The following is a 12511-nucleotide window of genomic DNA, read 5'->3' as shown; positions in this document are numbered from 1 at the left end:
TGGAAACTGTTTGCAGGAGGAATAGATTTTTTTTTGTTTTTGTTTTTGTTTTTGAGCAAGGTTACTCCACTGTAAATGGGAAGTAAGCAATACCTGAAACGTTAGTACCCAGGAATTGCTTTCTGGCTGGCACAGAAGACTTTCTCCAGTTGCTTTCCTTAATTAGGCTCTGATTCTGCTTTGGCAGGGACCTTTCCAGCTCATCTAGTCCAACCCCCCGCCATGAGCAGGGACATGTTCAACCGGAGCGGGGTGCTCAGAGCCCCGTCCAACCCCACCTTGAATTTTTCCAGGGACAGGGCATCTCCCACCTCTCTGGGCAAACTGCTCCAGTGTTTCTCATCGTAAATAATTTCTTCCTTATATCTAGTCCGAATCGCCCCTCTTTTAGTTTAAAACCATTACCCCTGTCCCCACCTTTCTCATAAGCCCCATTTAAGTATTTAAAGGCTGCAATAAGGTCTCCCCGGAGCCTTCTCTTCTCCAGGCTCTTGTGCTTTCCCATCCACTACCTATCGCTACGTCTTGACTCCTGGTCAAAAACCTGCACGGACTTAAAGGGTGGAACGAGCTGGTGCTAACAGAAGTGCCTGGGTGTAGTCCAGAGAGCAGGCTGAGTCATGCCAGTGCTGTGCAGCCCCATCCCTGCTGAGATCCCATAACCTCCCTTCGCTGCCCACTCACATTCTCAGTTTGGAGGTGTCTGCAGTGGGGAGGGTGAGCCCTCCGTACCAGATGGCATCCTGCATTGGTAAACACCGCTCTGTACTTCTTTTTAAATAAATATCTCATTAGATATTTGCCATTCCCAAATTAACATTTAATTCGTGTTTCATAGCCGGGGGGGGGGGGGGGGGGGGGGGAAATCTCACCGCAGCGTTGCTGAATTGTTGACAGTGATCCTCTTCCTTTGTGAGATCTGTCCCTATTAAGCAATTTCCTTGCTCATGTATTCTTTTTAGTTACTAAGGGAACATGAATCTTAATAAAACTCAATCAAATGTTCCTTAAATAACAGCTGCCTTCTTTTAACTGTCTTATCAACCTTTTTTTTTTTTTTTTTTTCCTCTCTGCTCAAAATTCCTGGGAAATTAAGATCTGATTCTTCACACGGTAATGAAAAAGCAACCCATCCCAAATGTGAGGAAAATCCTTTATCCTGAATGCTACAGGATATAATGCTAGGGATACTATTTAGCAGAAAAAAATCTTGTGTTTTGTCCCGAACGTGCCTGTTCCTCCCTGCACTTTTGACGTGAGTCAGTTGGGCATCTCCAGATACACGATTTGCACTTGGGTCACTAATATTGCAGCAGGACTTGTCCTGAGCATCTTTGGCACCGACAACCACGCAGGGGGATTTTTTTTTTTTTTTTTTTTTTTCCTTAACCCAGCTGTGTCCGTGGGAAGCACAAATCTCCCCTGAGCCCAGGGAAGTGCCGCGGAGAGGCAGCGGTGCCCCGGCAATGCAATGCTGTCCAAGCCCCAGGGCTCCCAGGGCACTAGGAGCTCTACCAGGAGACGGAGGCTGTTGGGGGCTGCGCCTGTCCCCAAGGACCTCCGTGGCCGGGAGCGGGATGCTCTGTCCCATAAAAGTCCCCCCCTGGGTGGGTGTTCCTCCCCCAGGTAGGACCACGTGGAGCCATCGCCCGCTGGCTGGGGACAGGAGACCCAAGCGCTCTCTGCCCAGGTGGAAGCTCCTCCAGATCCGTTCACTCCCCCGCACCCTCCTGCCCTCCCCGTGCGGTACCTGTGCCGTGGGAACCTTATTTGACTCATCCCTGCACCCCCTGCTCGGTTCGGGATAAGCCCCAGTGTGATGGAAGCTTGACGAGCTGAGGGGCTTCTGGATGGCGTCACACTGGGGGTGACCAACGTCCTCGTGACGTGGGACGTAGGTAGTTTCCCTCTGGGGAACCGCGCTGGGTGCTTCCCTGCGATAGCGTAACTATGACAAACCGGGCAAAGCCCCTCGCTCAGCCCCAGCGGACACCCGGACCCCCAGCACCTAACTGGGACGCTGGTGTTAGTGGGAGTGCCGGCACGGCTGTTTCGGGGTCGTCAGTGTTTGGGGGTTCAGAGATACCCTGGGCAAATATTAAGGTCTGGTCTAGACACGAGCGACGTGTCTGGGAAGGGAGAGCACCAAGTAACCGGTGTGAAAAGCTGGAGAGCAGCTGCGCTCACCCTGTTGCTGCTCTCGCCCTTTATTTTGCCGCTGTTATATGAAATTATTTTTAAAGCCTGCAAGCACTGTTCCTCACGATGTCCAGGAGCTGCAGCTAAAGGTGAGCAGGTTCTCAGCGTGAGTCAGAGCCATGCTCAGCCTGCTCTGCGCTGCTCCTGGGTGCCTTGGCGTTGGGACTGGGCTCTGCCTTTTACTTTTCCATGGATGTTGCTCCCAGACAGAGACAGTATTGCTGCCTGGGAGGGCAGGGGGGTGCTTTGGCTGTTTTCTGAGATCTCCCAGTGGGGTTTGGGGTTAGTTTTTTTTTTTTATTTTTTTTGCTGGAGTCTCCACAGCACTGAGAGCACTCAGGCTCCAGGATGCTGCAAGGGGAGGTTGGTGTGGATGTTCCTCTAGGTAAACTCCATCCAGTGCTGGTCTGACAAGAGGTACTGAGAACTTCAGAGATACCTTGTTGTGTTTTGCTATGACTCCCAGTGACTGTGGTCCTTTTAACCTCTTTTGCTGTCTTTGTCCTTCTACTTTGCATCCCTAGCCCAAGAAACCTGGACCCTGGAGATCCTTCCTCAGTGACGTGGCTGTTTGGCCACAGCCTTCTCCTCCTTCTGCTGCACTAGCAATGCTAGTGTCCCCACGCTGCTGCAGTGAGGTAGGTGCCCTCCCTCTCCTTCGGGACTCAGCTCCTTCTATACCTGGCGCAAAACCAAAGGCAGTTGTTGCGCCAAGGGAAAATCCAGCAGCTGGACACGTGTCCCTCAATAGGAGCGGGCAAACTCTAAGCTCGTGTACCTCTCAGGAGAACTTCAAGACCAGACTAGATAAAACCCTGAGCAGCCCATTCTGACTCCACAGCTGAGATCCTTTTCAGTGTGAATTTTTTTCCTGGGATTCAGAGCACTCTGGTCCAAAAGGGTCCTGCAGCCTTCGCCTTGACAGGCGGGCACCCTCTCCAGAGGCTTGCTGGGGATTTATGACCGCAGAAGCAAGATCTGCACCGGTGCCCTGGACTGCCCACCCATCCCGTGCCTTTGTATCCCTCACAAGTGGCTTCTTGAGCTTGCTAGAAAACCAGGGCTCCACTTGTGAACTTCTCTGCCTTCCATGCCCTTCCCTGCCCCTGGTTATCTAGCGGAGTTGGTGTAGCCCATGGCCAATTTCCTCACCATCTCTGCTTTCCCCCTTCAGGAGCTCTTGGCCCGGGCAGGAGCGCATCCCGAGCTTGGCGTAGCAGCGCTGGTGGCTATGGAGTAACCCGTGCTCTGGGTGCGTGGGCACGGCAGGAGGCTGAAGCTGGCTGCCCGGGCACCAGGGTGGCTGAATGCGCCCTGCCCACGCGCTCCTCGCCTCTGCCATGAATGATGCATCGACGATGGATTATGAACTGCTCTCCCCCTCCTTGGTTGAGCACCCAGCCGGCACTGCGGGTATGGATGCTGAGCAGAAAACTGTCTTTGCCTTTGTCATCTTCCTCCTGGTCTTCTTGGTGATGCTGATGGTGCGCTGCTTTCGCATCCTGCTGGACCCCTACAGCCGCATGCCCGCCTCCTCCTGGACTGACCACAAGGAGGGGTTGGAGAGGGGCCAGTTTGACTACGCCTTGGTGTAGAGGGCAGGGATGGGGCGAGCCTGGGTGCTCTGTGTGCCTCCCACCCCAGCTGGCCCCGGCCCCGGCCCCCCCTTCCTCTGTGGTGTTGCCCCGGGCCAGCAGGGATGCTCTGGGCAGGGAGGTGAGGTTGGGCTCTTGTCCAGGGTGGGTTTTTTAGGGGTTTCTCTCTTTTCTAAGCACTTTTCAGTTCTCTTTGCAGTCTGCGGGACTCTTGGAGAGATGGGTCAGAGGGGTGATATGACTCCGCGTGGTCCCTGCCGCCCACCGTGCCCACGGGCAGCGTCGTGTGCTGCAGTGAGGGGCAGGAGGCGATGGGGCAGGGCATGGCGGGACCTGCCCTCAGCCGCAGCCCACGGGGCTCCTGGTCTGGGTGGCTCTGCCTGGTGCCAGGCCAGAGCTTTGACCCCCACCTCCTCCTGCCCCCCATGTCGCCCTCGTCTGTGTCCTCCGGGGAGTGCTGACCGTGGTCCAGTGCGTGTGTATGTGTGTCCCTGTAGCTGAGCTGTGTCTGTCAGGGGGTTTATAGGCACCAGACCCAAGTGCTGGCTTTGTTCTTCTCTGTGTGGCAGCCCCAAGTGCCCCCCCGACCCCTGCCCAAGTGAGGGGGAGATGGAGCTCCCCCCGCCCCCCCCAAGCTCAGCCCCCTTTTGGCATCCAGCCCTGCAGCCTGCTCTCTGCTTTACACCGTAGTGACCTGTCCCTGCCCAACTGGTGAAAATGGTCTGAGCAAGGTGCAGTCATGCAGCTACCTGCAGACCTGCCCGGGTGGCCCTGCTGGGATCCCAGGAGCGATCAACGGTCCCACGCAACACTTGGGAGATGCTCCTCAGCCAGCCCAAGCCTGGCAGCCTCCCACGGGCGTCCCACTCTGGCCAGTCCCTGCTCCAGCAGGATCTGGGTGGCCTCCCCATGTCCAGGGGGTTGTCGGGGGTGGCCGGCTCTTCCCTGGCCATCCTGCAGCTGGGTATCAAGAAGGGCTGTGTAAGTAGCCGAGGGGAAAACAAGGCTGTCCTCCTGCCGCTCTGTGGGAACCATGCCTGTCGAGTAGGGGTGCTGCAGCTAGCCGCAGGGCTAGCAAGAGCCATGGTGGGTTATGGCTGTGGGCCGCTAAGAAGGTTTGTACCGAGGGATTTGAGCCCATGGGGGAGAACCTCTTTCCCCACCATGGAAATAAAGCTGCACTGTGCTAACCCCACACAGCTCTTCCTCTGCTCTTTGTCGCATCCCAGCAGGCACTCGGAGGAGTCCCGGCCGCTCTCCAAGCAGTGGTGGGCTGCCCCATCTCCCTCTGTCTGAGCCGAGCCCCCCCACATCTCTCAGCACAAGCTGGAGCTGCTCTGCCGCGGATGGGTGCCACGTGGGACAGGAGCATCACCACCAGCCCACGGTGCGGTGGGTGCCCTGTGCCCCGGCACGTGCTCTGTCAGGGACATGCAGAAGGTGCTCCTTGGCCAAAGCATGGCACCTGGGCAGGGACAGTCACAGCCTGGCCACGGCCGCTGCAGGATCTCCGGGCTGTGCCTGGCTGTGCCTTTTACATCGGTGTGACTCTGCATGACAAGTGCTGCCATACAGGCAGCAGCCTGGTAGGTTCTGCTGCGTCCAGAGGGACCGTCTGGATGTGTGGGTGCAGATCCCCCCCCCCCCCCCCGCCCGGAGAGTCCCCAGAGTCGCGTGAGCACCGACGTGGCGGAAGATGCAAGGAGTCACTGCTGGGTGCTGCAGAGCAGCGACTGGCAGGACGCGGGTACCCAGGCCCAGCGCACTCTGCTTCTGCACCGCTCTCCCCGCTGTTGCACACGAGTCTAACACCGCTCACCTACTGCCCAGCGCAGGAATCTGTCTGGGGGACAGTTTTCAGCTGTCTGAGTTCAATGGGAGCGGGTTGTCCTTTGCCCAGGTTTCACAGCGCAATTGCCCCCCCCCCCCCCCCACCCAGCGGTGCCCCTGCAAGGCGGTGGGCTCCATCCCCGTCGCAGGATGCTGCGGCCCTGCCTGCCCTCTTGTGGCACATGGCTCTGGGTCCAGAAGGGGAGGTCAGGAAGGGCTTGCTAAAAATGGGAATATCAGCCCGGAACTAGGGTTTGAGCTGAACTCACCCAGCTGGACCCTGACTCCTGGACACCCAGCACGATCGCTGGCCAAGCACCCGTGTCACGGCACGCCCTGCACACAACACTCACTGCACCGCCCAGGCAAGCCCTGCACTGCACCACCTCCGCTCGGCACGACCACCGGTCAGCAAAAACACCGGCAAGCAGCAAGAGTGGTGCTTCTCCTCGGCGGGAGGGTGGTGGGAATGGATGAGCCGGGGTGACCACAGCACAGGCAGCGCCTGCCCTGAGCACCGCAGCAGGCAGGGCAGGAGCGGAGGTAGCAGCAGGTTTGCCTCCATGCTTCTGCATCCCCTCCGGCTCCTCTCCGCCAGCCCTTTCTGTGCTCCCCCCCATCCCTGTAACCCCTCTGTCCTCAGCCCAGCAGCGCTGATGGACTCGGTGCAGACACCCCTCCGCGATCTGGTCTCCAGCTCAGACCTCGGGCATCGCTCTCCTTCCGCTCCCCTTGCTGGGAGACAGCGAAGGATCAGGAGAAGCTTTGCTGGTGTGTCTGTCCCTCCTCCCGCACCTGCCTTCTGCTCTGAGGCTTTGGGAAGGACCCCAACACCCCCGCGGGTGCTGAGACGTGCAGGGGTGGGAGAGCCGAGCGCGGCTGTGAGAGTGAAACCGTGTCCGTGAGGAGTACAGAGCAGAAACCAGCCTGGGCTCCGTGCTGGAGCTAGGACGGGTCCTGCCACGCTCCCCGGCTGCCTCCGAGGTGGGCTCAGCTCGACGGCGACAGACGGGCGCAGTGCCGGGCCGCTGCGCCCGGACGAGGAGGAAGACACAGAACCGCTTAACCCAAAATAATTTTATTGTTGCTGTTGCTTCTGATACAAAAAGGAATTCCACAAAGAGCCACCTCTCTGTGCGGGACAAGGAGGGCACAGGTTTTGGGTTTCAACGCTTTCCCCCCAAAAAAACCAACCAGCAAGAAATGTCAATACAAAAAAAAAAAAACCAAAACCAAACTAAAACACCGCACCAGAGAGGAATGAAGGAAACCTTGAGCTTTTTCATTTGAGACTTTTGGCTCAACACGCACACACAAACCCATCTCTGCTAATTTATTATTATTAATAGTGTGGTTTTTTTTTTTAAAAAAAAGCACCTGTTGGAAAAACAAAACAAACCAAAACAAAATAATAAAAAAAAAAAACCCAAACATCAGGCCACCCATCCTGTCACAAGCTCTGGTACTCTTGTAAAATCCAGAGTCTGGAGCTGCATTATGCAAAAGAGTTTTCAAGTTTGACATATTAGCCCAAATACAGTATACATACACTTCCCCCACCCCATGCGGCGGCAGCGTACCAGGAAAAAAAAAAACCAAACCAGCCCCCCCAAGTACCAAAAAAAAAAAAAAAAAAAAAAAAAAAGCTACAGGAATATGCACTCCTCACAACAACGAGCAGTCGTAACTTTGGTGGTTATACATAAATATGAAAGGGTGGATGGATACAGTGCACTAACGCTGACGATTCAATACCAGCATCAGCTTCTGAAAGCTGAAAGCACCTTAGATTTGTTGATAAGGTAGTTTGTGTGTCACCGGAGTGAATTAGCACCTTTCTGTCCTGTGATGATGCACAGGGTTGATGCACAACTGAAAACAGATTCATGCAAAACTTGGGAATGGCATTGCAGAGACCAGCTGTGTGAAGAACACTCTTGAGGGAGGAAGAAAAGCGCACCTGGACAGAACAGTCTGGACAGGTTATCTGAGGCAGCAGGGAGATCTCAATTCACTTAATTAATATTTTCCAGGCTCTTTTTAGTGCATTTCATTTGTCTGCATTAACCAGAGACTGTCTACTGCAGTTGTCACCTTGGACTGACCAAGATGCGTGCGACAACCCGAGGGGAGCGACTTGCAGCCCCCGTTTTCAGAAGTGCTCCTGACTGCGGGGGATCCGGCCGTAAGCACCGGATCGCACAGATGGGGTGGCTCGGAGTCAAGGACAGTTTGCAAAATGAAGCTCTGGCTACCCCTGCCTCTTTCTTCCTGCCAGGCTGCAGAGACCGATAACCCCCTCCCCTCCCCGATCCCCATCTTGCTCCTGCTGGTGGGAAACTTTTCACAGGATTTTCAAACACTCTCAGTGGTTGGCGGCCAGCAAATCTGCCCCTGCAGCATGCCGCGTACGTCCTGCCAAGCCCTCCATCCCCTCTGGCACAGGAAGCATCCGGATGCTCTCCACCAGACTCATGACATTTTTCCTGCCATTTTAGTTTGTCCAACTACATTCAGCAATGCAATTATTTGCTTTTTCCCAGAGCTCCTCCTCATTTATAGAAGGACATCTTAACCCCTGGACTTGCTGGAGCTCTGGAAAAGCCCTTCCAGCTCCAATCGTTGGAGGGCGCGCAGGTGATGAACATACTGCAGTGTGAAAACCCTAGGTTCCCCACAGGAGCCGGCGGTCCCGTGGCCTGGCTGCTTCGTGATGTGAGGTTAGCAACCTGAACTGCCCCTTCACTCAGAGGTGACCTTTTCTATTTGACAGAGGAGCCCAAAAGGACCAGAAGACATGGAGAGGACAGAGAGAGACAGAGCACAGCCAGTGTAGGCATGGGATGGTTTCTGCAGCACCATCATGACAACGCAGAAGCAAAGGAGGAACAAGAGCTGTTGGGAAATGCACTAATGCCACACCATGCCACAGCTCCTTCCAAAGCTGCCCCCATCCCCGCCTCGCATCTCCTTGGCTGTGGGGTGGTGTATGGCCCGTGACCATGAAGGACAGGCAGCTTCCCCGTGGTACTGCCCTTGCCAGCTCGGACTAACAGTATCTTGGTTAAAGGAGACAGGCAGGAGCTGGAGCAGAGGGAGGGAGTCCCTGCTAACAAGGTTTGAACCTTTGGCAAAGCTTTCATGAGCTTTTTTTTTTTTTTTTGCAGTGTGGCTTGGTTTTGACTCAAGCCCCCCATGAAGCGGAGTATCCCTGCACGGGCGAGGTGAGTGCTGAGCCCAGAGGGACATTTCCCATCAGTTGTACAGTGCAGTGCGGGAGGTGGTGGCAGGGGGTGCAGCGAGAGAAGAGGCAGTTGTTTCCAGGTGTGGATGGCAAGGCGAAGAACTGTACTGTCGGTTGGGTGGGTGGATCTCATGGATGTTAGTAGAGCTGGAGCTGGAGCTTCATCCTCAGTGCTTGGCCCAGCTCCCCTGCTAAGTAGTTGAGGTGGTTCTTGGCCTCCAGTTTCTGCAGTTCCCTCTTGCGGTACAGGGGCACGCTCACGATTTCCAGCAGGTAGGTGCCAGGCACTATTTTCTTGCGGCCTAGGTGCAGGTAGCTGAGCCCCTCTTTTTGGTGGATGCGGAAGTAGCCATCCTCATTCCCGTGGGAGATAAGGTACCGCACACGGTTCTCCAGGGGCTCCACAGCTGGCAGGAGCTCCAGGATGTGCTCCTTGTGAGCCAGGTCAGAGAGGTTCAGCATCATGGACAGAGGAGCATCCACATCCATGCTGGCCAAATTCACAGTGTGATCCTTCGAAAGGAACCAGGCATGTTACTTAGAGATACCAAGAAAAGCTCATGGCCAGGTGAAGGAAGACTTGATTTAGAGGAGTTCTGCCCCATGGGCCACCCCAAAGCAGCTCTGAGAAGTGGCTAGGACTTCTATGGTCCTTGCTTTCCTTCAAGTGTTTCTTGGTACCCTGTTTGTGTCTCTGAGACTGAACTAGCCAGCACACAGCCTCATCTTTAGGGGAAGCACCAATAACTTCAGAGGCATTTTCCTCCTAAGGCCTGAAGGGCCCATAATGACCTCCCAGTCTGATCTGTCTTGCTCAGGCCTGAGAACTTCTTGGAGGAGCCTTGGACAGAGGCCAGAACCTCCCTCCCAGGAATAACCTGTATTTATAGTGACAGGTCCAGTCTGGAGTCAGACAGTAAGTGCTGACAGTCCTCTAGGGCCATATGGGAACTGCTCCCCAGCTGGCTCCCCTTGCAAGAAAACATGTCCTTCATTTCCTGGTTGCATATATATCCAGAGATTTCTGGCCAAACCACACAAGTGCCTGTCACCTAAGACTGTCCTGACCTCATCTATTGTGAAAGAGCTTCCATTTCTGCAGGACTTCTGGACTCAGTGGCACCCACAAACACCCAGCACGGGCAGGTACAGAGTGAGCTGCTACCTCCGTCTGGACGGAGGCAGCCCCACAGGAGCGGGCACACTGCATGGCATCCACTCCAGGCAGCCATCCCCCAAGTGACCCAGCTCTTGCCTTGCTCCACCCCACCCAGGATGCCATGGATTTCTTACCTGGTGCTTCTCAGTGCCATTGACACTGCGTCGCTGCCGACCCCTCTTGGGGTAGCCGTTTATCTTGCACTCATAGCAGGTTTCAGGGGAGAGCAGGTTGTCTTCATCCTCTTCTTGGGGGGCAGGAAGGTAGGAACCTTTCCCAAAACCCAAGCCAGAAATACAGTGTCTGGTGGCAGAAGAGCAGAGACATCCATCTCAGATTCATGCTTCAAGAAGGAAATCTTACCACTGCACTCACAGGTTCTCTGTGTGGCACCCAGAAACGCATGGAGGATCATGGCTGGGTATAGGACATGGTTTATACAGAATGGCTTGTACACAGGACATGCCTGAGAAAGATCAGGCCACCTCTTGCTTAGATGTGGCCAGTAGGTTTAATCCGACTGCACCCTGGACTAGATGGATCTGCAGAACATCTGCTACAGTGCTAGCAGCTGCATTAACCATTGGATCAGTGAAATGGAAGAGGAGAGGCACATTAGCATGAGGATCTTGTGATGGGTGAGGAACAGTCTGGCATGGAAAAGACGAGGACTCGTGTGGGAACGGGAGCTTACTGGCTCCTGGGGCTCCTTCAAATTGTATTGGTGGCAGAGAGCAGAAGTGTGGTGATGGAGCATGTCCCGGGGCACCATGCACTTGGCAGCCTGCAGGAACATACAGGTGCCTGTGGGGACTACATGCTGGCTGCTCTCTTACCCTTGTCCTGCTCGGAAGTAGCCTCCAGGACAGCCGCAGAGATAGCCTCCGTCTGTGTTGGAGCAGCCGTAACTGCAGGGGCTGCCACCTGCTGAGCATTCATCCACATCCTGGCACCCACCAAAGGCTTGGTCAAAATCAAAGCCAGATGGGCAGACGCACTTGAAACTTCCCAGAGTGTTGTAGCAGGAGGCAGAGCCGCAGGCAGTGGGGCTGGAGCACTCATTTTCGTCTGCACCCAAAGACAGCAGAACTAGTCAGAAACTTAGTAGAAGGGAGCTCCTGTGCTGCTGGTGCTCCTCACCCCACATGGCCAAGGAAATCTGCCCACGGCCATCGCTGCGCTGGCAGCAGGCTCCCTTCTCCTGGCTGCCCTGTGAGACCTCATCCCATGCAGGTCCCTGAAGGACTGCCTTGATTTTTATATCCTCCTGCAATGCAGGGAGCTGCTGGTGTCAGGAGCACTGGGAGCTCATCACCCTGCAGAGCAGCTCCCTGATGGTCCCCGTTGCAGAGGGAACCTGGGGCAGGGCAGGGGCACCATCTCTGGGCGCTGGCACCGTCTGCCTTTGGGGCAGGGCAGGAAGATCAGTGCGGGGTTTGTGGAGATGAACCCAGAATCCAGTGTCAGAGACAGCCAGGGGTGGCTGGAGAGGAAATCGGGGCTTAGCTGTCCTCTATCCCCCCTCCCTACAGCTACAAGAGCCCCCACTCCCACACTCACCCACACACTGATTCCACTGGTAGTGCTGCACGTAGCCCTGTGGACAGCCGCAGCGGTAGCCTCCGAGCACGTTCTGGCAGCCGTGCTGGCATCGATGGTTTCCATCACACTCGTCCACATCTGCAGCAATGTAACACAGGTGGTGGTGAGGCACCTTCTCCCTGTCCTGTGGGCAGCACTGGGTGCAAAGGGACCACATGCACGTGGTGCTCGTGATGCCTAGCAGCCAGCATCCTTGAGGGTGCTCATGTGGGTGGGTGGTTCTTCTGCCTAATTATGTCTCTGCAGCTTGGACACCCTCACCCCAAGGCCCACACGCATCCCCTTGCAGCCCCTGCTTGGATGCTTTTTGATTTAAGGTCTGGCCTGGCCCGTTACCAGATCTGCTTCAGGCTCCCTGTGCTGAACAGAGACTTTTCTTTAGTGGTGGGCTTTGGCCAGCATAAGATCTCCCCCGCTGAGATACCAGATCATTCCTTTCCCACCTTTGGCTGCTATGGTTGCAGCACCAAGACCTTCATCTCCTTGTCCAAGAGCCAGTGTTTCTCCAGGCAGGTCAGGCACTGACCTCTCCTTTGCACCAGGGCTTCCCGTGTGGGTTTCTGGTGCCCCACAGCAAGGAGTGGGGCACGTACTCGGCTGGACTGAGCTGCCTTAGAGACTCTGAGTGAACTACATTTCCACGTGGAACATGTCTGTCAAAGCCCCGGAGACACAGACCCACCTTCGCAGTTGACACCAGAGCTGTCCAGGGAGAATCCTTTCTGACACTCGCAGTTGTAGCTGCCTGGCGTGTTCAGACATTGTCCTTTGGCTCCACACAGGGAGGGCTGAGCTGTGCACTCATTATTGTCTGCAAAACACCGGCAGCCGCCTGTAAGCCCATCCCCAAGGACGCCGCTGCGTGCAGCTTTGCAGACAGCC

At 55.6% G+C, this 12511-nt stretch overlaps 2 protein-coding genes across 2 annotated transcripts in view; one reads left to right on the top strand and one right to left on the bottom strand.

The window, feature by feature from the left end:
• The window catches only part of CTXN1 (cortexin 1), a 39025-nt gene extending 34036 nt beyond the window's left edge, over window positions 1-4989 (top strand). Inside the window, exons 2-3 of the mRNA XM_054805381.1 lie at window positions 2724-2837; window positions 3374-4989. Of these exons, the coding sequence (XP_054661356.1) occupies window positions 3507-3794 (288 nt within the window). The 5' untranslated portion in view covers window positions 2724-2837; window positions 3374-3506 and the 3' untranslated portion in view covers window positions 3795-4989. The remainder of the gene's footprint in view (window positions 1-2723; window positions 2838-3373) is intronic.
• A 2964-nt stretch (window positions 4990-7953) lies between these two features.
• LOC129197185 (fibrillin-2-like) overlaps window positions 7954-12511 on the bottom strand; it is a 111403-nt gene continuing 106845 nt past the window's right edge. The window contains exons 61-65 of the mRNA XM_054805328.1: window positions 12312-12440; window positions 11588-11707; window positions 10864-11095; window positions 10162-10330; window positions 7954-9381 (exon numbers count right to left, since the gene is read on the bottom strand). Of these exons, the coding sequence (XP_054661303.1) occupies window positions 9007-9381; window positions 10162-10330; window positions 10864-11095; window positions 11588-11707; window positions 12312-12440 (1025 nt within the window). The 3' untranslated portion in view covers window positions 7954-9006. The remainder of the gene's footprint in view (window positions 9382-10161; window positions 10331-10863; window positions 11096-11587; window positions 11708-12311; window positions 12441-12511) is intronic.

The sequence above is a fragment of the Grus americana genome, chromosome 28 (genome assembly GCF_028858705.1).
Source record: "Grus americana isolate bGruAme1 chromosome 28, bGruAme1.mat, whole genome shotgun sequence".
In the NCBI taxonomy this organism is placed as follows: domain Eukaryota; kingdom Metazoa; phylum Chordata; class Aves; order Gruiformes; family Gruidae; genus Grus; species Grus americana.
This window is presented reverse-complemented; position numbering and strand designations above follow the sequence as displayed.